Source organism: Abramis brama (assembly GCF_963993115.1).
Source record: "Abramis brama genome assembly, chromosome: 10".
Taxonomy (NCBI): Eukaryota; Metazoa; Chordata; class Actinopteri; order Cypriniformes; family Leuciscidae; genus Abramis; species Abramis brama.
The window spans coordinates 18,840,582-18,864,671 of NC_139972.1; the positions used below are offsets into that span (position 1 = coordinate 18,840,582).

The 24,090-nt window shown below is 38.7% G+C and overlaps 1 protein-coding gene across 2 annotated transcripts in view; it reads left to right on the plus strand.

Annotated features, from left to right (window-relative positions):
* grik4 (glutamate receptor, ionotropic, kainate 4) overlaps positions 1-24,090 on the plus strand; it is a 397,525-nt gene that overhangs the window by 367,956 nt on the left and 5,479 nt on the right. For both annotated transcript variants that reach the window (XM_084125539.1, XM_084125538.1), the window contains exons 15-18: positions 9,395-9,504; positions 11,205-11,378; positions 22,069-22,234; positions 22,658-22,883. In XM_084125539.1, the coding sequence (XP_083981665.1) occupies positions 9,395-9,504; positions 11,205-11,378; positions 22,069-22,234; positions 22,658-22,883 (676 nt within the window). The remainder of the gene's footprint in view (positions 1-9,394; positions 9,505-11,204; positions 11,379-22,068; positions 22,235-22,657; positions 22,884-24,090) is intronic.

The window sequence follows — 24,090 nt, forward strand, 5'->3', positions numbered from 1 at the left end:
TTCGAGCATGTCTTTGCGTCATTACGTCACATCTGGCTAGTAGGCTATATTGCATGTGAGGATGTTGGAGGTGGAGATTTATAGCCTTTTCTCACAGCACTTGATATAATTAAACTTATCAATTAGATGGCGGATCCAGAAAGGTTCAAAGGACAATCAGCAGTGACAACTGGAGATTCCCCCATTGTAAAATGCAAAAGACTTCGTTTGGACTTCGGAGTGGCCACAGAAAAAAAGAGACTGCAACCGGGCCCATGCGAAAACCAGGATAAATATCGGAAGGGCATTAAATGTAGTCACACAATGCTGATGTTGTTAACATTAACAATTTGAGAACAAAGTATAATTTGCACAGTTTGACGTGATATGATAAGCGATCGTTAGATTTAATCAGCACGATTTACTGCAATGCTTTTTTTTTCTTAGTTGGTCAGAACAAAAGTGGATGTTACTTTTTCAGATGATATTTTCCGGTGAAAATTCTTATGTTGGTCATACTTCCAAAAAGTAGAATCTGTGATTCCGAATGACAGTATTCACACCGGCGCAGTGTTAAATTTAATGTCCCCAACTAAGCAAGCCAAGCCAATGGCAACAAAGGTGGAAAAAGGCGACAGTGGCAAGGAACCAAACCTCCATCAGGTGGCAGAATGGATTACAGCAAACTTTGGAATAAGCAGAAAGACTAATATTAGTGTAGCTGCCATTCTTCTTATGATGTAACGAGTACATCAGGTGTTATAGGAAGTGTTCCCGGTTCTGGCTGACCTAATTTATGCTGCCTAATAATCATTTAACTGATTTGAATAATAGGAATGTATAATTTTCTATGTGTATGCCAGGTTAAAGAGATGTGTTTTTAGTCTAGATTTAAACTGACAGAGTGTGTCTGCTTCCCAGACAATGTTAAGAAGACTGTTCCAGAGTTTAGGTGCTAAATAGGAAAAGGATCTACCGCCAGCAGTCGATTTTGATATTCTAGGTATTATCAACTGGCTAGAATTTTGAGATCGCAATAGTTCGCTCAAGTACTGGGGAGCTAAACCATTTAGTACTTTGTAAGTAATCAGCAATATTTTAAAATGTATACGATGTTTAATAGGGAGACAATGCAGTGTTGACAGAACCGGGCTAATATGGTCATACTTCCTGGTTCTAGTAAGAACTCTAGCTGCTGCGTTTTGGACCAGCTGTAGTTTGTTTATTATGCATTGCAGGGCAACCACCCATAAGAGCATTACAATAATCTAGCCTTGAGGTCATGAACGCATGAACTAACTGTTCCGCATTTTTCATTGAAAGTGTATGTCGTAATTTAGATATATTTTTAAGATGGAAGAATGCGGTTTTACAGATGCTAGAAACGTGGCTTTCAAATGAAAGATTGCTATCAAAGAGCACACCCAGGTTCCTAACCAACGACGAAGACTTGACAGAGCAGCCATCAATTGTTAGACAGTATTCTAGGTTAGTATGTGTGGAAGTTTTTGGTCCAATCATTAGAAACTCTGTTTTTTCAGAATTAAGTGATAGGAAATTACTAGTCATCTAAATTTTTATATCAGCTATGCTTTCCGTTAATTTCTTGAATTGGCAAGTTTCGCCGGGGTGCGAAGTATCTTTGACAAAAAGGGTAGATATGAGATCGGCCTGTAATTGACCAATTCTCTAGGATCAAGTTGCGTTTTTTTAATAAGAGTTTTAATAATAGCCAGCTTATAAGTATTCGGTACATATCCTAGTGACAAAGATGAATTAATGATATTAAGAAGAGGATCTATGACCTCTGGAAGCATTTCTTTCAGTAGCTTAGTCGGTATAGGGTGTAACATACATGTCCTCTCCTACTGCAACCAATGAATAGAAATTTTACTCAGGGACACTACAATGCACTGCCTGATGCAATACTGTAGTAGATGGTTGCATAGTTGTAATTTTCTCTCTAATATTATCAATCTTGTAAGTAAAGAAGTTCATAAAGTCATTACTGCTATGCTCTTTGGAAACTTCAGAAGTAGAAGCTTTATTTCTTGTTAATTTAGCCACTGTGTCAAATAAATACCTAGGGTTGTGTTTGTTTTCTTCAAAGAGAGTCGAAAAATAAGCAGATCTAGACGTTTTTAAGGCTTTTCTGTACGCAATCGTGCTCTTTCTCCATGAAATTCGAAAAATGTCTAGTTTTGTTTTCCTCCAGTTGCGCTCCATTTTTCTGGCTGCTCTCTTAAGGGCCCGAGTGTACTCGTTGTACCACGGTGTTGGACTATTTTCTTTAATCTTCTTTAAGCGCAAAGGAGCAACTGTGTCTAAAGTGCTGGAAAAGCACTCGCACTATCGAGTTTTTCTAAGCTATCTGGGATGCTGAGGAGATGAAACTGATCAGGAATATTATACAGTAAATAAAGCAATCTTTAGTGGCAGAAGGGATAGTTCTAACATATTTGTAACACAGAGTCGGCTTTGCAACCTTGGCTAAATGGAGTATACACAAGACTAGATAATGATCTGAGATGTCATCACTCTGCTGCAGAATTTCAACGGCATTAACATTGATTCCATGTGACAATGTTAGATCTAAAGTATGATTATGACAATGAGTGGGTCCTGACACGTGTTGTCTAACTCCAATAGAGTTCAGAATGTCTCTAAATGCCAATCCCAATGCGTCTTTTTCGTTATCTACATGTATATTAAAATCACCAACAATTAGGACTTTATCTGCAGCCAGTACTAACTCCGATAAAAAATCAGCAAATTCTTTGATAAAGTCTGTATGGTGCCCTGGTGGCTAGCACAAATGTCAAGTGCGATTTATCATTTACACTAGATAGTGTTACATTAAGCACCAACACTTCAAAATAATTATATTTGAAACTAGACTTTTCAGTAATTCTGAAGATATTACTTTAGATTACAGCAACACCAGCCCCTTTTCCTTTCAGACGTGGCTCGTTTTTATAACAGTAATCTTGGGGAGTGGGCTCTTTTAAAGTAATGTAATTGTCTGGTTTTAGCCAGGTTTCTGTCAGACACAACACGTCTAGGTTATAATCTGTAATCATATCATTAACAATGCTTTTGAAGTAAAGGATTGAATATTCAGCAACCCGATGTCAGCGTCTGTAACGTAAGAAGGCAATAGGATCCAAATGCGAGTGAATGAAACAGTTTATTAGACAACAGTTCAGAAACAGAGTAGAAGATGCAGGTCAGACACATTGGGACAAAGCTGGAAAGTCACTCGGTAACGTAGGGTTGCAATGGGCAGAATGAAGTCCAGGCAGATCCAGTTGGTACTCCAAAGGCATAGAAAATGAGATACAAGCCAGGAAACGGTGAACCATAGAAGCACAGAAACTCTCGATGTGATCCCAAGAGAGCCTCAAACGATCTGACAAAGACAGGACGAAATCACAGACAATAAATAGGACGCTACATGAGAAACAGCTGGCGCTGATCAGCTCATCAGCAGCGAGAACAAGCCACGCCCACACACACACATACACTCATACACACACAGAGGGAGGGCGAGTCAGTGTGAACCCATGAACCGTGACACCCGAGGTTTATCATTTGTTCATCTGTATTATATCTATTTTTTATTTGTTGAACATCGATTACATTTTTGGGAGTTTTTTGTATTTCCTAATTCAGGGAACAGACACAGTCTCTGTATGAGGATATCTAGGTGACTGAGTCTCTATGTGATGGGATTTATCTGACCTCAGTGACGAGAGAGAGCTAGCAGACAGTCGGTTTAGCCAGTCTGTCTGCTTCCTGACCTGAGTCCCCATTCATGTTTGAGCTCTATATCTATGAACCCTATATTATTTTGCAGACACCACTTAGACAGCCAGCCATTGAGTGAGGACAGTCTACTAAGTATCTCATCACTCCGGCGAACAGGAAGGGGACCAGAGCAAATTACAGTGCCTGACATCGTACTTAAGAGTTCACACACCTCTTTAACGTTAATTTTAGTGATCTCCAACTGGCGAAGTCGAACATCATTAGTGCTGACGTGAATAATAATCTAATTACCATTAGCCAGCACTTTTAAATTTGCTTTGATGTCAGGCGCTCTGGCTCCCGGCAAACATGTGACTATGGTGGCTGGTGTCTTTATTTTCACATTCCATGTAATAGAATCACCAATAACTAGGGCACATTCAGCAGGATTCTAAGTAAGTGTTTCACTGAGTGGGGAGAACCTGTTTAATGTTGTAATCTGAACGGAAGAGTGGTGTTTTGTCCCACGACTACAGTGTCTCACGGTCACCCAGTTGCCCTGCTGCACGGGCTCTACAGCCAGAACCGAACAATGTACAGAGTTCACTAAGCTAGTCGCATCCAAAGCAGTATCTAAAGCCCTTGCATTCTTACTATCCTCGATTAAAGTTTGGATGCGTGTCTCTAGTTCTGAAATATTCTCCGTCAGCCTGACTATCTCCCTGCATTTATCATATGTGTAGTCCTCACCGCTGACAGAGAAGGCTATACTATACATGTGACACGAAGTGCAAGTGACAATAACAGAAGACATTACTCACCATGTTTGTTGACTGATCCTCCTCACCACAGTTGTTTGATGGACTCGTAAAAGGCGTGAGCGCGCATGAGACAGCAAGCACGGATGGCAGGTTAACAGGCTAGCGAGATACTAGCGTGTTGTGCTAGCGATAACGATTTAGATAAAAGCTAGCAATGTTAGATATTGTGATAGGCAATATTAGACAATATCTAATATATGCTGATGAGTAAGTTATATTTGTTATACACTGCTGTGTCAGCCCACAACTGACACAGCAGTGATGGTGGACTCATCAGAGAACAATACACATTTCACATGGTCTACAGCCCAAGATTTGCACTGTTGGTACCCAACGAAACAGACATTTTGTATTGACATTAGTGACCAAAGGTCTGTCTATAGCAGCCCAACCATGAATATTGACACTGTGAAGCTCCCGACAAACAGTTTTGGTGGAAACAGGCGAGTCGAGGTGTGTATTTAATTCTGCAGTGAGTTGGGCAGCTGTGGATTTAGGTTTTTTGGATACAGTCCGGCTTAATACCTGGACATCCCTTTGAGACAGCTTCCTCTTGTGTCGACAGTTACTCCTGTTGGATGTAGTTTGCCCTACATGGTTGTATGCCGACATTACCCTGGATACCGTGCCTCTCACCACAAAGACTTGCTGCCCTGGTCACAGATGAGCCAGCGAGACGCGCACTAAAAATGTCCTTTAAAAATGTCCTCTTTTGAACTCTAAAATGTCTCCAATTATCTTGTGTGGATTGCAATATTTTATGCACAGGTGTGCTATTGCTCTGCTAATTCAACCTTCACACTCTGCTCTTACTGATGGAATTTAAGCGGACCGCAAATATATGTGTGAAACATCCAACATTATAATGGCCAGTTCCGGTGCTCCCGCCCAGAATAATCTCTTCTCACTCATCCATACCCCACAGCCATGGCGCTCTCAATATTTGGATGCTTGTGCGTGCACTTGTTTAGGTTTAATCCACTTACTATTGATCCAGTAGGCTTTGATTTCTACAAGGACCCCCATAGCTTATTTCAAACTTTAAATGAAATCCTCTGCTTGATCAATAGCAATGGCAAATGGAATAAAATGTGGCCTTCAGCCCTGTTTTAATTACATGTTTGGAGGTACAGTGGGTTATCCATCGCAGCGTGTAATTGGACGCAGTGGTAGACATGAACATATGGAACGTGCCATTTTGTTTGTGTATAAAAATGTGAGTGCAGCGAGTTGGAAGAGTTGGAATAAACACACAAATGCATTCAAATCTTTCTCTCCTCGTCTTGTGTGGTGTATTCAGGGAGGGAGAGAGTCTAGGTGTGGTTGAGGATGAAATAACTAATTTGTGCAACAAGTTAATTAGATGGTACAGTTAGCACTGGCAAGATCATCCACTGCCCCAAAGGAGCAGCACTCCGTTGTATGCATTATTAGATGAAGGGTATCCATGTGTGTATATGGAGAAAAAAAATGAGCCACTGAGAAGAGTCATAACATAAAGAAGTCAATGCACTTTTTTCACTGAAGCATTCCAGCTGTGACAAGACCATATTCCCACTGGCCACATGTTTTTCAAGTTGTGAGCGGCTGTGAAGAACCTCTGTGCCTCTACGGCATTGAGACCTCTTGACTCACGACTGAGCGTTTGTCTTGCAGCAGTTCGCTTGGTTTCATGACGTACTTTAGATTTAAAATAATGCATCTTGCCGTTTCAAGCTATGTGTGTTTACAATCCGCCACGGTTGCATAGTTCTGCTTAAAATGAGTCTACAGCAGGACGATTTTTAAATCTGGACATTTTCGGTGACAGATGATGAAATATTGTGAATGTTACCACGCAGAGCGTCTTTCAGCGGAATTCAATGGAACATTAAGTTTTAAAATCTTTTCAGCCCAAGTCGATCTGACAGTGGCTGGTAAACATGCGCTGACAGCATATCACTGTTTCTCTTCCTGTAGCAGACGCTTCACTAAAGCAAACAGCAAATCACAAGAGAGACTATTTAAGAGTTTATGATCAGGACACCGCACTTAGATGTGTGGGACAGAAAAGAGAGACCTGATGAACCCGTGTATAACTATTTACATGTTTTTATTAAATGCATGTTCTTTGAGTAAATCCTTGTATCTAACAATGTAACTTCCTTATTTCTTACAGTGTAACTTTTGACTTTATATATTTGACTTTGTCTTAATTTGTGACTTTATTATAGTTGTAACATCTTACTATGTAACTCACATTTTCTGACTTTGTATCTTTAAATTTCATTGTAATTGTATCTTTATATTTCATAATGTGACTTTGTCTTTTTCATAATTTCATAATTTGATTTTATATCTTACAGTTGCGATTGTATTTCTTTGTGTGACTTATTTTAAGCTTGATCTCACAATGACCTGTTTTATTTTTTTACTTTTTTTACTTTACAAGCTTCCATACTATTTTGTGTCATTGTTTCTTGGAAATTTTATTTTGTTTAGTATTTGATATTGGCTTTGACACCATATGCTTGAGCTGATCATGTTCTCCAGAATGGTTTGAAAATGATCCAAAGAGCATTTTGTGCTTCAGTGGAAGCAAGAACATCTTACCATCACATGGTCAAGGTCTTGACATTTCTTCTTATTATCAATGTTAAACAGTTGTGTTGCTTAATATTTTTGTGGATACCATGATGATTTGTTTCAGGATTCTTAGATGAATACAAAGTTCAAAAGAACATTTATTTAATAGAGAAATGTTTGTCCTCATCAAGTCTTTACAGTCATGTTTGATTAATCCAAAGCATCTTTGCTGAAAGAAATGTATTAATTTCTTTCAGATAAAAATGTCTGACCCCAAACTTTTGAATGGTAATGTATTTGATCTTGAAGTTCAGAATCTCAAATAGCGTTTCTTTGTTTTACACCCTTTCGAAATCCTAAAATGGCAAAATTACAAAATCAAACCCGTATGAGGTGTTAAACAAAAGTAAAATCAATTTGCAGTCATTGAATGGTGAAATGTAATTATCATTAAAGTATGAAACATCACAGATGAATGAAACGCCGCTAATGAGAAAGCCAGCAGTGGTTTTATTTATTATTCAGGAAGTGAATGCCCTACATTTGGAAAATGAAGAAGAAAAAAAATCATAAAATTCAAACTCAAGATCAATCACGTTACCGCCAAAAAGGCATGTTTAATTGTTTTAATAAACTGACAGCTTTAAAAAGTAGAGAGAGGTAATCTCTCTTCCCATGAACAACTCTCTGTGCTGAACATTGTTACCAGAAGCCGTGATAAGTACTAATGCTGAATATCTTAGGAGCAACATGGTAAGACCACACATGTAATAACAGCTCTGCAGTCTCTTCTGTAAGTTTATATGTTGTGTAGTGCAAAATGTTAATGAGTACCTGGTTAACTAGATACAAGGGAACCCTGGTGAGAGAGGCTGGTTGAGGTGGCATGTCTGCAGGTTTCTGAGGCTGCTTCTGCATGGTTTTATTTTGACAGCCGGAGCAGCAGCGCTTCTCAAAGACAAAACCTTTAGTGCAGCAGTGAGAGAAATTATTTCTTACCTCAAATTCAACAAGCCAGAAGTAAGAAATTACATAACACCACAGAGACACACCAGAGCCTATGGGGACCCACTAGAGTCGAGCAAGAACTGCCCTATTGCACTGCTGTTCAGTCAAACTGGGGGAGGATTTATCTGTGCTCATTTGTTAAGATTCGCTCTAGAGGGTGTTACATGTTCGAAAGGCTGTTAAACTGCGTGTATAACCTGTGTAGTTCACCTCTGAGACAGATGCGCACTAGTAACGCATTTTTCTCACTTGTTTTCCAGCAGGTTTTTGCATTGCACAATGTTTATTGTGCTTTTGTTTAAACCTTAAAATTTAATTTAGAGACTGTAAACAAAGCAAGTTGCTTCAGCTGGAAGCAGATTGCAGAAACCCAACATCACAGTTAACGTACCCCCCTCCCCGTGAGCTCTATCCACAAGTCCCCTTCGCTGTAAGTCATGATACAATTATCCCCTCAGATCTAACACAAGCTCAGTCTGGCACATACAGGCTCCAGGCACGGCCCAATTTTGCCATCCTTCGATGCCAGTTTCCGTAAGTAAGTTTAAAGCAACCTGACTAAGAATAAAACACCTGAACCAGCTTTTTCATGGAGAGCCCATCAGTTTTCCTGTATATCTACCATAGACAGGCTTGGCTCTATTTATTGCTGTATAATTGCAGCTTTTAGTGTCCAGCTCAACAGCAATGCCATTCAATTACGCTAATATGGAGATGATTGCGGGCACATTAATGAATTTTCAGCCTGGTGCGGAACAGATAGTGGAATAATTACTCATTTCAGCACTATAGTAAACCTGGCTTTTGTAGTCTCAGGCACAAAAACAAAAAACAGCCCAAATGATTTGTTTGCGAGTGTATCCATCGCTGGCACAATTTAGATTCGCCATCTGTAAGACATCTATGCCGTGTAGATAGATTAGCCTTGGTGCTTTCACACTCAGTTTCTTGCTGATAAGAGACTGTTAAGTTGTTGCTGACCACCGATTGTCAAAGTACCTCTTGGAGAGATAATTGGATTTGACTATTGTGTACAGAATCGGCTCCCTAGTTCTGTTCCAGCGGTTATTGGATCTTTTGAGTGTGCCAAAATGGTTAGGAGACAGAAAATCAAGCACTTTGTTTGGATCAAGCCAATCAACCGTAAAAGCTTTTAAATGTCTTTAACCTGAAATCTCCTGAATGTTTACTTACTGGAATTGAATGATATAGGCTTATAGGATCTTTGTGATGTTAGTTTTAGAAGTCTTGATGTTGCCTGTGTGTTTTTATAGGGAAGAAGACCGGGGTATTTCTCCTTTTTGGATCCGTTCTCTCCTGGGGTTTGGCTTTTCATGTTGCTGGCGTACCTGGCCGTCAGCTGCGTGCTCTTTTTGGTGGCGAGGTAAATACTCAGCTCCACACTGACACCTGCAGGATCTTAATAGCACCGACACTGTCCTTAAAGGGGGTAGCACAGCTAAAAATGGAAAAGAGGCCGTCATTATTTACTTATCCTCATGTCGCTCCTAACCTGAATGACAAGATCTTGAAGAACTTTTAGTCTGCTGTCTTGCATACAATGAATGTGGATGGAGACTTGGGCTGTCAAGCCCCATAAAAGCAACATAAAAGTGGTCTGTATGAATCATGCACAAGTCTTCTTAAGTCATACGGTAGCTTTATGTTAGAAACAGACTGAAATGTAATTAATCATTCACTAAAAGCTTGACTGCTCTGGTCACGGCACCTTCATTTATTTAGCGCTTTTAACAATATAGATTGTTAGTGATAATAGGAAATTAAAGTAACAGAGATTGTTTGGCTTTACAGCAGCTCTAGAAAAAAACGTTCTCTTCATTCTCACCATTTTCTTTCATTGTATGGAAACGAGTAGCTTGGAAATTCTGCTAAGCTTCTCCTTTTGAAAGTCATACAGATTTCAAACAACATGTAGTGCACCTAAAAATTAAGAAAAAAAATCATCATCATGTCTTTCAAAACCTGTATGACTTTATTTTTTAGTTGAAACAGTTTAAAGATTTTTCCCAGCTGTTTTCTATACAATGAAAGTCAATGGGGACTGGGCCTGTCACCACTCAAAATGGACAAAAAAGCTCTGTAAAAGCAACATAATTGTGAGTCATGCTCTATATTCCAAGTCTTCTGTTGTCAAATAGTAGCTTTATGTCAGAAACAGTCTATTCACTAAAAGTCTTCCTTGAATACACCATTCACTTTCATTGTATGGAAACATGTAGCTTGGACATTTTGTGTGTGTGTGAGAGAGCTTGCTTTAACACCAAACCATACATTATCCATACAGTAAAACCCTCTACTAAAACCGGAGGGCAAAGATTAGTTGTTAGGAATTTGGAATATTCCTACTATAAGAACTAATCTTTGCGCTCTGATTTTGGGAAGAGATTAGGATTGTTGGTTAATAGGAATGTTGTTGTTCCAGGATCAATATCCTTTGTTGGTCCAATGAAACAGTCCTAAACTTAACCCTGAAATCTGATGGTTTGGTCGGAATGCTGTTCTAGGACAAAAAAAAAGGTGCATTTGTAGATATTTATTTTTAAACTCACTTTTTATTCCAGCTTTGCATCGAATCAAAAAACATGTTTTATACTCTTTCACAGTAGCCTGCTGATTTTCCCAGCATTCTGCTGGACGACGGGAGTGTTTTGTGTTTTTATTTATTAAAAACATTACCTGTCAGGACATTTTATATAAATTCATCATTGGAGATTTTGTGCATGTGTGTTTTTCTTTGTTTGCATCTCTATAATGTGTATATTTTTAGACATTTTATTGAATTATGACCTGTGTTAGCTTTTCTGCATTGCTTGTGTTCGGCATTTCAACAGAGCTGTAATGTGAGGTTGTCGCACAAAGTCCTGCAGTGCAGTGCATTTTTATTAGTGTCCTGTCAGTCACGGCTAAAGCTTGCAGAGCCCCTTCAGGGAACAAAAACCAGGTTACGTGGCCAACAGGGAGCTCTGGTGACTTCATGCTTTACCAACTGTTAAAATTGTTCTTGGCTCATTTATGTTTACTCATTTTTATCCTTTCTTTTTTGTCGCTCCTTGTGGCACACAGGCTAACACCCTACGAATGGTACAACCCGCACCCCTGCCTGAAGGGGCGCTGTAACCTGCTAATTAACCAGTATTCTCTGGGCAACAGTTTCTGGTTTCCTGTGGGGGGTTTCATGCAGCAAGGCTCCACCATCGCCCCCAGAGCCCTGTCCACTCGCTGCGTCAGTGGAGTATGGTAAGAGCGTACGATAAACAAGTTCTCTCTTCTGAAAAGACCTGCGTTGATGGTCAACAACATATGTTGTGTTTGGATCCAGGGTCCCGTTTCAGAAAGGAGGTTAAGTGAAAACTCTGAGTATGTTAACCCTGAAATGAGGGAAACTCTGGGGTTTTTCGTTTCAGAATGGGGAGGTATGTCAAAACCGAGAAAGCAGGGTATGTCAAGCCAAAAGAGAGGTAACTTATACTCAGAGTCAGTAACTTACTCTGTCAACCTAACCTGGTCGGAAGCAGGTTTTCTTCGGTAAACCCAGTTTCTTTCAGCCTCCTCTCCCTTTTTAAAGCGAAATCGATGTTTTAATACTTCATTCATATATTCATTCATGCTGCAGAAATGCTTTTCTTACTGAGTATATTTGGCTTATTTCAAGTACAAATATTTATAATAGAATTATATAATATAATATAATAATTATGCTTCTTACCCCATTGGCAGATAATTAGCAAAATAAGAAAAATGCACATTAATTATTTTTTTCTTCTTCCAGGAAACAAGACTAAATACCTTATGTCATTTTTCTTATGTAGAAAATGTATATTGATTTAAGAATCTTTAGTGATTTTGACTGGAAACAACAAGACAAAGCATTTTTTTTGCAGTGCAAGTACATTCATTCATTGTGCATTTTTCCCTGTTGGATTTTAGTATTGGCAATGGCAATGGCAACGGCAATTTATTTATATAGCACAATTAAATACAACCCACATTGTCCAATGTGCTTTACAATAACTAAAAACACAAAAACTAACAACAATACAAATAAAAAATAAAAATGTAAGTAAAATACCATAAAATAAGTGCTTCAACATTTTAAAATAACAATGAAGTACAATGGAAGGGTGCTTCAACATGTATTAAATGCTTTATCAAACAATTTTTTTAATTTAGATTTAAAAACAGATAAAGATGAAGCCAGTCTAATCGAAATGGGCAAGTCATTCCAGATTCTGGGTACCCTGGTAATCCAGAGTTCTCGCGAGAGCACAAGTTGAATTTGCTCAGCGAGTTACTCTGGTGTCGAGTAATGATGCTCATTAAATATGCCCCTCGATCTGAGCTGCACCAATCACATCGGGTTATCTGATATAGGCGGGCCAGAGGCGAGCTAAACAGAAGACGACAGCGCTGTGACGTCGAAGTCATTAGTAAACATTGCGAGATGGCTATGGATGAATACCAGTTGTTTGAAACGGCTTTGGCCGCTACAATGAACGAGTTAGACTTGGCTTTTTATCTAAAACAGGAACAGAAGACGCTGCTCGAATCGTTCCTTTGCAAGAAGGGCGTTTTTGCTGTTTTGTCGACCGAATACAGTAAGAGTACTATAATCTACCAGTTAGCTCCCCTGGTAGCTAAGTGTATGGGGCTTGTTGTTGTGATTGGTCGTATGTTATCCAATTGCATGCAGTGAGATTTTCAAATGCATGCTTGGTGCCGCCCCTCGAGCTGGGTGATTTTCTTTTACTGTCAATGGATTTTCATTAGTCGACTAATGACAAATTTCAGATATTCATCAAACACCACGCCCACATTTCTCACCCAGGGCTTCATACAAGAGATCAAACCATAAAAATTTTGTTTAGGAGTGATAGAGGAATCGGACGGTCCAAATATAACAATTTCCGTTTTACTCTCATTAAAATTAAGAACGTTTAAAGACAACGAGGTCTTACATCAGTCAAACAGGCCATAAGAGTGTCCAGACCATCTGAAAACCATTTTAAGGGCAGATAAATTTGAGTGTCGTCCGTGTAGCAATGGAATGACAGCCCATGTTTTCTAATAATAAAACCAAGTGGAAGCATGTATAAAGAAAAAAGAATGGGGGCCAAAATGGACCCTTGAGGAACCCCACAAGATAACACAGCATTACTAGAGGTATGTTCTCCAATCTTCACTGAGAAGCTTCTGTTAGTAAGATAAGATTTAAATCAGTCCAGTGCACTACCGGTAATGCCTGCATAATGTTCCAAACGGGCAATAAGAACAGCATGATCTACTGTATCAAATGCAGCAGTTAAATCTAATTTGTTATGGTGATGCGGAGGAGATGAACCCAAATGCAGACAGTATGCAATATACACGGTTTATTGATACAACTAGACAGAATAAACAGGAAAACAAAACCCACGAGGGGGCAAAACAAGACAGAATAGACTAATCTAGACTAGGACTTGACAGCTAACTAGACGATAAACAAACAGCAAAAACAGAACTTTCTCTAGACAATACTCTTGACAGAATACTCACAAGGTTTCACAATGAATAACAATGAACCGGCACAGGACAGCAAACACAAGGGGATTAAATAGGGAGACTAATGATAACATAACAGGTGACACAGGTAAAGCAATAATGACAAAACGAGGATAACAAGGGGGCGGGACGAGGAACGAGACAACACAAGCACATGGCCCAACCAAAAGGCCATGTGCTTGCACACAAAATATGGGTCTGTCATGATCCTGCCACAAGAATTAAAGAATGACAAGGACTAGATGGCAGAATCATGACATAATTACACAAGAACAGCATAGTCGCCAGATTCACAGGTTATAAGTACACATTAAAAACCTTCAACAATGCAGTCTCTGTGGAGTGATGTTTTCTAAACCCAGAGTGAAATTTTTCAAAAATCGCATTATCAGCTAGGAAGCTTTGCAGTTGTTTTTCTCCAAAATCTTAGTAATAAAAGACAAGTTGGAGATGGGTCTAAAATTGGCTAACACTGTGGGGTCTAGGTTTTGTTTTTTAAACAAGGGGTTGACTGATGCGTGTTTTAGCAGATCAGGTATAATACCAGTTTCTAAACAGTGATTTAACATGACCAGAAGAAGAGAACCAACAACATCAAGGACTTGTTTGAGAAAAAAAAGGAGGGATAACATCAGTAGAAGAGCCTGAAGGCTTAAGGTGCTCTACTATTTCTTGAAGATGAGTGCCAGTAAAAGGGTTAAACTGACTAAAAACAGCAGTACAACTAGGGGGAGTTGAGGGATCAGAAGAAAAGGGAGTGATTCCCAATCTTAGATCACTTATCTTAACAAAAAACTTCAGAAAGTCCTCACACATAGATGAAGACACATCAGCTAGCGAGCAGACAGGAGGGTTGATAGTGGCATTGATAATATTAAAAAGAGTTTTCGGTCTATGATAGTTTTTATTAATAATTTCAGTAAAATACCTTGATTTGGCTGCTTTTACTGATTTCTGATATTGAGATAGCGAATCTCTTAACATTTCTGATATTGAGATAGCAAATCTCTTAACATTTCAAAAGAGACCTGAAGTTTATCCCTTTTCTATTTACGCTCAGCTCTTCTACAAATCTGCCTAAGAGAGCATATTGTATCATCTCGCCAAGGCTCAGTTCTTGGTTTAAGATTTAGTGCCTTTAGCAGTGCAACTGAGTCTAAAACGTTTTCACAGATAAAATTAAACCTAGACAGAAGCTCTTCAGCACTCAGATCACAATGACAATCTTCCATTGATAGAGTAACGTCATGGGATGCTAAAGAAAAGGCATTTCTGGTAGTAGACGTAGTAAGCCAGGAACAGCGAGCATAAGTAATAGATTTTGGAGCATTAAATGCAAAAGGAACAGAAAACTTTGACTTAAACAAAAAATGTACTTATGATCAGAAAAACCATTTTCAAACACCTCAAGATTGCAGAGGGAAAAACCATGAGATAACACTCATAACACAAGTCAAGTGTATGTCCATGATGATGAGTGGGAACATTAGCTAACAGGTCAGCAGCACAACAAATATGAACATTAAAATCTCCTAATATCAAAAGTTTGTCATATTTCGGTACGAATTCTCACAGGAAGTCTGCGAACTCAGTTAAAAATATGCAGAGATGGCAAAAGTACTCACTTCTCGTACTCAAGTAGAAGTACAGATACTTAGGGTGACCATACGTCCTGTTTAACCAGGACATGTTTGGCCAGGATTTCGAGATCGCCCAAAATGCCCGGGATTCGGCTTTTGCTTTCTACCATTCATTATGTTTACATTATTACATTATTTGACACTGACACGTACGTGCCAGCTTTGCAGGTCATGCATTCTGCTTCACACGGATCCCGATCGAGACGAAAACACAGGAATTTTCTTAGCAATGCTAAAACGCACATCAACCGATCACTTGTTTAGCGTTCATGTAAACACTACATTCAGATTCACCAATCGGAATTAATTCAGTCTTACTGAATCAAAAGGTGTGCATGTAAACAAAATGAATGGCGACGATAAAGCAAAAGCCGTATCCCGGATATTTTGGGCAATCTCGAAACCCCGGCCGGACATGTCCTGGAATATGGTCACCCTAATGCCTCGTTTCCACTGAGCAGTACGGTACGGTACGGGACAGTACGGTACGGTTCGGGTCTGTTAACCATGATCTGGCTAGCGTTTCCACTGCCAACAGTACCCTTACTTGATAGGCGTGGTGTTTCGATCAACGTCATTTTCGCGCGAAGAAGAACATAGAGCATGTAGAACATGCTACAATGGATGACATGCAGCAGATCTTGTTCTTGCTCCTCGACATGTTTGTCACAAGAAGACAAGCGCCGACATTAGGCTTTTCTCAATATCAAGTACGCAAAGTTTGTACTCACTACATGCAAATGGTACAGAGCGTTTTTAAAAGAGTCACTCAGCTCGCTCTGCTACTCCGGTTATCTCTGTTAACTTGCTCTGTATGTACATTTTAAGCAACAATAAAACGAAATATGTTATAAAACACCACTCTGCCTCTTTTCGTTTTCATTTAAATAAATTAAACATTATAGGGACACAAATGTGGTTCATGCGCAACGCATATTCATTATTCACTGCACGTTATACGTTATTCTGTTTATAACAAAACGAAAATTAAAACACAACCCTAACGTTACCTCTTTTCGTTTAAATAAAAAAAAATTAAACATATTCCAGGCAATATATGCGTTTGTACAAATGTTGCAATAAACATCAGTGATAATCTTGTAATAAAAAAATGACAAGAAACCATATTTCTTTTTGTAAAATTTCAGTTTTATCAATAATAGCCTATATAAAAGTTTAAGTAAAAGGTACAAGAAGCTATACAATAAGAAATAAAGCAAACAATTCAGTCAAATATCCAAATGCAGCGCTCTAGTCTAACATTACAAGTAAGTTAAAGTTAAATATAAATAGCCTATAACGTTAATATGAAACTAAACTTAGCCCTCAGCCAAAACGATTGACAGGGAACTCATTATATATTCACGAGAGCAAAGATCGCCCGTTAGGTCTACACAAGACGAATTATATCTCATGTTTAACCACTACCGTCGGAGTAAGCGACGAACGTCAGAAGATTAGCCGAGGAAAGGCTCATCCAGCCGGGAAACATGAGCGCCGAGCCCCGCTGACCGCATGGATCTCACAACCGGGGAAAAAAAAAATCATCTTTATAAATAAACCACAGATTTGAGCTTTAAACAACTACATTCTCGCCTGAAAAACTCTTAAAATTACATTTCGTGATACAGTAACAGTAGTATTATATTAAACTGTATATTAAAAAATGGCGCTTCTTATGTTGTCATTCCCCTTGTAGCACGCGCAAGTGACGATTCTCTGTCAACCAATCAACGTCGTGCAGTGAGTCTAGCTCCACCTTTTAGTACCGTTCCACTGTGCTAGGTACCCCAATGGAAGGGTACCTAAAAAGTGGTACGGTACGGTTCGGCATTTTGGTACCATTCACAACTTTTGATAGTGGAAACGCAAATAAATGCGTACCGTTCCGTACCGTACCGTACTGCTCAGTGGAAACGAGGCATAAGATACTTGTGTTAAAAAATACTCTGGTAAAAGTAGAAGTACTGATTTAACTTCTTTACTCAAGTAAAAGTAACAAAGTACAGGCTTGGAAATTTACTTAAAGTATAAAAGTAAAAGTAGCCTTGCGAATGATAACCATTTTTTTTTATGCAAAGCTACCTGGACCACACAAATGTTACTAGAGTGCAAGCTGAGAAACTTAAGTGGATTTGGAAAAAAGGTTCTTTATATGCCATTGCCTACATTTTAAATGGATGTCTGCCAATAGGCCTAAAACATCACCTATATATGATTATTGTGACAGAGACTGGGACTCCAGGTTAATGAGATTCTGACTGAGTAGCAAGATATGAATTCAATTGTGATTCTGTGAGAAGTGACTGTACGTTCACACCGCCGCCGACTTGAGCTGCAAAGAAGCTCTGGCCGCCCAGTCAAAGACGCTTGTCAAAAAGTACGGGGAAGCTTGTTGACGCTTTGGCCGCTCTGACGTAGCAGCATTCTGTGTTCGATCATGGGAGAAGAGTGTCACACCATGAAATGTAAACAGAAAAAACAATGCATTCGGCAATTTAGGATATCGCGCAAGATTTGTCAACACAGAAAACATTTCATCCCTGGAGAGTTTTTTTTCGACACCATCGTATCAATTGATTTTGATTAATATGCGCGAGGGAGAGAGAGACAGCGCTCGGGTGAGTGCGCGCGCGCGGCCGGGGTTCTCTCTCTCTCTCTGCTCGTTCTGCCCTAAGCTGACAGGACTTTAAAACACATGCAAATTCACTCTATGATGGTTAAACTCTGCAATTAATATTTTTTTCTCGGAACTAATGTTTTGGTAGGAACGAAAGTTTACATCGTATGTTTCTCCGGAATCAGCCAGCGCCAAGGACGTCTATATTCCGATTGGTTGCTGGCGTTTTGCCGCTGCTTGCCGCTGAACCGCGTCATAGCTCATTACCATAAAGTTGAGCTTCTCTCAACTTTCAGATTGACGCTCAAAACGCCCAAAACGCGACGCCGAGGAATTTGACGCTCCTTGCAGCTGAGAGAAGCCAGCTTCCATTGAAAATGAATGACTTCCGGTAACTTTGGAAGCTCAAGTCGGCGGCGGTGTGAACGCACAGTTACAGACCCAGTTTCTCTTTTTTAAACTTCCCCTTAACATTTAAAGGAATCTACATGTAGGCTATGTAATGATTTTCCGCGAATGAATGCCACCGAATCTGTCGAGTCGTCTTGTAGTGACTGTTGCTATGTCCGACAAGCGACGCCGCTCTCACGCCACACCATCTTCTCACGCAGTGAAAAATACATCGCGGAGCAGAGAGGACACTGACAAGGTGCTGACAGACAGGACAGACCAGGATATTTTTTATATGAAACAAATTCTCACCTTTCAAATTTGGTCATTTTTTAAAGACATTTAAACAATAAATACCGTTTTGTGGCTCTTTAATGTGTCGTGACAGATCGCTGTAGAGTCTCAGTTAAAGCTGCTCGTGAACCGATCATCTCTTCCTTCTAGTTAATTTATAGCATCAAATAAACATGAATGAACATAAGAGGGAAAGATGTTTTTACGCGAAAAGGCGTCGGTACACTTCGTTTTTCAAGTTTAAATCCTCCAATGTTAATTACTAACTCTCCTGACTGCTTTGTCGGACAAAATGGCGGATTATGATTGGTAAGATCGCCTGTCAATCAAACTCCCTGCGAAGGGTTGATGACGCAAATATAATAACAACTCCACTGAAATTATTTGAAACTAAAGTAACGAGCCAATTTTTTAAAATGTAAGGAGTAGAAAGTAGCCTACCGATATTCATGTTAAAATGTAAGGAGTAAAAGTAAAAAGTCGGCACAAAAATAAATAGTAAAGTAAAGTAAAAATATCTGAAAAATCTACTTGAGTACAGTAACGAAGTATTTGTACTTCGTTACTTCCCATCTCTGAAAATACGCAGTTTGACGGTAGCACGTAGCAGTTCAGAAAAAGGACTTGAATCCCCAGCAGAAAGCCACGTTTCAGTTATAAATAAAAAAATCCAAGTCTAGAGAAGAAAAGAAATCATTCATGATGAAAGTCTAGTTTACCATAGATCTGGTGTTGATCAAGGCCATTTTCAGCCGTGGCAGGTGCTCGGTGGATGTTTTATTTCAATAGATATGTTTCCATCCACTTGTTTTTATGCGCTTTTTTGGGGTATTGCATAAAAATCAGCTGGATGGAATCGTCAAGATGCCCATAAATGAAAGATGCGCATAAAAAACGTATGAATTCAGTTGGATACATTTTTTATCCAATAAGCATATGTATAAACATATGCATAAACTATGATGGAAACACATTTACCAAATAAATCATTCAATGTGCAACAAAAAACTCACGTGGCTTAACTGGACTAACCTGCAGACCAATTTCATTGCACAGCATCTAAAATGTTGGTTTGGTCATTCTGAAATGCCTGAGCCAAAGTCATCAGAATGATGTGGACTGCATCTGAAAGCTTAAAAATTCCAAGGTTGCAAGGCATCAAGGCACGTCCGAATCCAATGTTTGTGTCACTTCCTGTCTCCTGAGATACCTTCATCTGATCGATTTTTGAAGGCAGCATAGACAGTCTGTGATGAAATCAGTTTCGTGAGGTACCTTCGTGCACAAACACTGCCTACAAAGTCATTGCCGGATAAGGCAGTGAGGCAACAAGTCAGCTGCCTACGTTTTCAGACGCAGCCTTGATATAATGACCTCCTAGAAATGTCTAACACGATTGCATTCCTTCCTAACATCAGGCATCCAAACACAAGATAACATGACAGCATTTTTTTGCAGACAAGATTTGTCTGTGTGCTCTGAGATGCAAGTAATTTTTGATGGAGGAAAAAAGAGCCACAGTGGCTTCCCAGATTGCAGCAACTTCTTTTTTTATTACAGGTATTTTGCGTCAATTTCCTAAGAAGTGACGATTTTGTTCTCTTGAACACATGGGGATGGAAATGCTGCTTTATTCGCAAATGTTTTATGTGTTATTCCAATTTTGTGCAAGATAAATTCGCAACTCTGGATGGAAACATAACTAAAAATATTATTTAATTCGTTGACATTGGATTACTAAAACATTTTGGTTTGTGATTGTCAATTTTCATATTTTGTGACAGAAAGGTGCACACTCTTGAGAAGTAATTGCCAAGGGTCATGGCTAAATAATCTGCAAAAATTGCCAGCAAATAAAAAATTCTAAAACAAGTTAGTTATACAAATACGTTTATCCAAAGTGACGTTACATTGCATCAACACTGTAAAAAAAATCCCGTAGTTTTTACGGAAAAAAACTGGCAGCTGGGGTTACCAGAACAATTCCGTAAAATATACAACAAAACAGTAATTGCTTTTACCGAATAACATGTACATTTTACAGTTTAAACCAGCATATAACACACTGGAGTTCTGTTATATTTACTGGTTTAAACTGTAAAATGTACGTGCTATTCTGAACAACATGTCAATTTTACAGTATAATCCAGTAAATATAACAGTAAATTTCAGTAATATGATATAATGTTAATTTACCGTCCTATTGAAGTATTAATATCTGTTTTGTTCACTGATAACCACCAATCACAGCAGTGATGAGAGTCACATGATCAATCAAAACTCAACTCAAGCAGTTCTTCCACAAGAAAGTTAATACTAATATATATAGAAGCTGCACAGTGTCATTCACACAAACATTAAACACCATCATGGTAACACATGAAATTTTAAAAATGCAATAAACATTCATTTAACAACATTAAATGTAACATAAACCCCTAATGTACATAACTGATTAGAAAAAACGAAGAAAACTATGAAGAAACAAACATAGTTATTTCAACAAAAATACATCAAATGTGAAGTGTCACAGGGAATTGTGGGAATGTCAATTTACGGTTTTTCACTGTAAATTATACAATGAGTTGTTTTTTCACTTTCAAAAACTGTAAATTTAACGGTATGTTACAGTAAAATTACATTAAATGTACCGTTAGATCTATCACAGTTATTTACCGTATATAGTACGGAAACTTTCTGTTAACCAATTAACAGTTTTTCACTGTAGCATTTTTACAGTCTTTTACCGTTAAAATTACGATCATTTTTTACAGTGAAGCTATAGACGTTTCTATCAGTTCTTGCATTTCATGTGAATCGAACTGATGAACTTGGTTTTGCTAGCAACATTCTTTTCTGATTGATCCAAAAGAATGCTTACATTTTATACATTTGTGTATGATCAAATTCTTTAAAAAAAAATAATAATAATTTGAAAAAACAAACATTGAATCCAGTACAGGTCATTTTGCCCCTCTTTATGCATTTATGTTGGTTTTTGGAGTCTTTAAGCTCAGCTAGAAAACAGGTTTTGCATGCCTACACTGAATTACCAGCTCAACCAGCACCAAACCAGCATTAACCAGCTGTTAGAATATGTTTTTTTCAGCGTATTTTTCAGCGTATTGCATTCTTCTATACCCTGATCTCATTGTCAGCTGCTGGATATAGCAGATAAAAGTGCTACTTTCACTTGGCCTCTGTTTTTCTGCTGCGTTATTATACTGTCATTTTTCGAGGCCTTGCCGACTGCAGCACACTGAGGTCAGTGGAGAATAAAAGCAAGCTATTTTTGAGTATTCAGAACAGGCATACAGTATTCAGAGAAGCCTTTCAACTTCTCATTCGGATGCCAAGCTCACAGTAGCTCCAAGCTCTTTTGATGTTGGGTCAGAGCTGCTTCTGCGTTGTGTTCCTCGTGCCTAAAACTGGTTTGTCATTCCAGGTGGGCCTTCACCTTGATCATCATCTCTTCCTACACAGCCAACCTGGCGGCCTTTCTCACTGTGCAGAGGATGGAGGTGCCCATCGAGTCGGTGGACGATCTGGCTGACCAGACAGCCATCGAATATGGCACAATGCACGGCGGGTCCACCATGACCTTCTTCCAGGTGAGATCTTCAAGGACAGAATGGAAGAGAACTCCACCCACAAATCAATGGCCTGTTGGCAGGTTTATTGACCATGTCGCTAGCGCTCTTCCCTACTTTGGCATTTATCTGTTTGCTGTCTTAATATCAATCCCCCTCGATATCTTTCCCTCTCCAGAGGGCTGCCCAGACTAATTCACCCATTTTTATGCTTCCGAGGGGCCGTTTCTTGACCCGTCTCTCAGCAAGCACAGGCTGTTTCACATATTCAGTCGTCACATCAACATGTCAAACTGTCAGCTTATCAACCACCAAGTCCTTGGTTAACACAGTCAGTCTCGCCTTCTCAAATCTCTAGTGACTGGCTGTCAGGACTCCAGATGAAGGTTGAGGAGCAAGCAGGAATGCGCATAATGATCCTAATATTTCCTGTTCTTCGGTTAGAACTCCCGCTACCAGACGTACCAGCGCATGTGGAACTTCATGTACTCCAAGCAACCCAGTGTGTTCGTGAAGAGCACAGAGGAGGGCATTGCCCGAGTGCTCAACTCCAATTACGCCTACCTGCTGGAGAGCACCATGAACGAGTACTACCGCCAGCGCAACTGCAACCTCACCCAGATCGGAGGCCTGCTGGACACCAAGGGCTATGGCATTGGCATGCCTCTGGGTGAGAAATGAGTTTCTGTTGGAGAAACAACAATGACTAGAGTTTATGTGGAGTTAGCAGGACTTGTATTGATTAAAATGCAACTAATTCAAATCTGCATAGAAATGTACCAGGGAGTCTTGCACAGTGCAAATTGTTTAGTTTTTTTATGGTGGTTGCTTGTCAGATTGTATAATATGATCTCAGTGAGATCTTTTGTAAAAGCCGATGCAGACTGTGCAACTTCAGCTTTATTTTTGTCACCGTACGATTGACAGCGTTGACTGGCTGATCAATCTTGTCAAAATCTGACATTCTCATTAACATAGGAAATTGAAATTGTACCATACACACCATGTTTATGTTTTACCTGAAAGAAAAAGAAAAAGTCTGTTGAGGCTTCACAAAAAAAAAGTGAAAAAAATATTTTTCCAGAGCAAACTCAATGTAGTATGATCATAACATGAAGGGAATGCTAATGAAAGGTTTGGAGTCGGTAAGATTAAATGTTAATGTTTTAACAAGTATTCTCTTATGCTCACCAAGGCTGCATTTATTTGATTAAAATACAGTAAAACAGTAATATCGTCAAATATTCTTACAAATTAAAATTGTCTATTTGAATGTATTATAAAATGTAATTTATTTCTGTGATGCATCATTACTCTAGTCTTCAGTGTCACATGATCCTTCAGAAATCGTTCTAAGCAGCTGATTTGCTGCTCAAGAAACATTTCTTATTTTTATTAACAATGTTAAAAACAGTTGTGCTGCTTAATAGTTTTGTGAAAACTATGATACATTTTTTTCAGGATTCTTAGATGAATAGAAAGTTCTAAAGAACAGCATTTATTTGTAATCGAAATCTTAGTATTTATCCTTGCTGAATAAAGTATTCATTTCTTAAAAAAAAAATTGAAGGGTAGTTTAAATAATTTTAATTATATATATATTTATAATAATAATAATAATTATTATTATTATTTTCTATTTTTTATTTTATTTTATTTTCACATCACCACTTATATAAATGGACACTGTCCATTAACTAATTGGTTGCAAGTGAGCATGCTACAATAAGCGATGCAAGATTGCCAAATTTACCCTATAATAAAATAAATCTTTTTATATTTAGCCAAAATTGCACAGTGCACACCAGGCTTTAATCGGATCGCTGAAGTTAAACTAATCCATTGACTGAATATAAATTGCACTAAATTGATTTTAA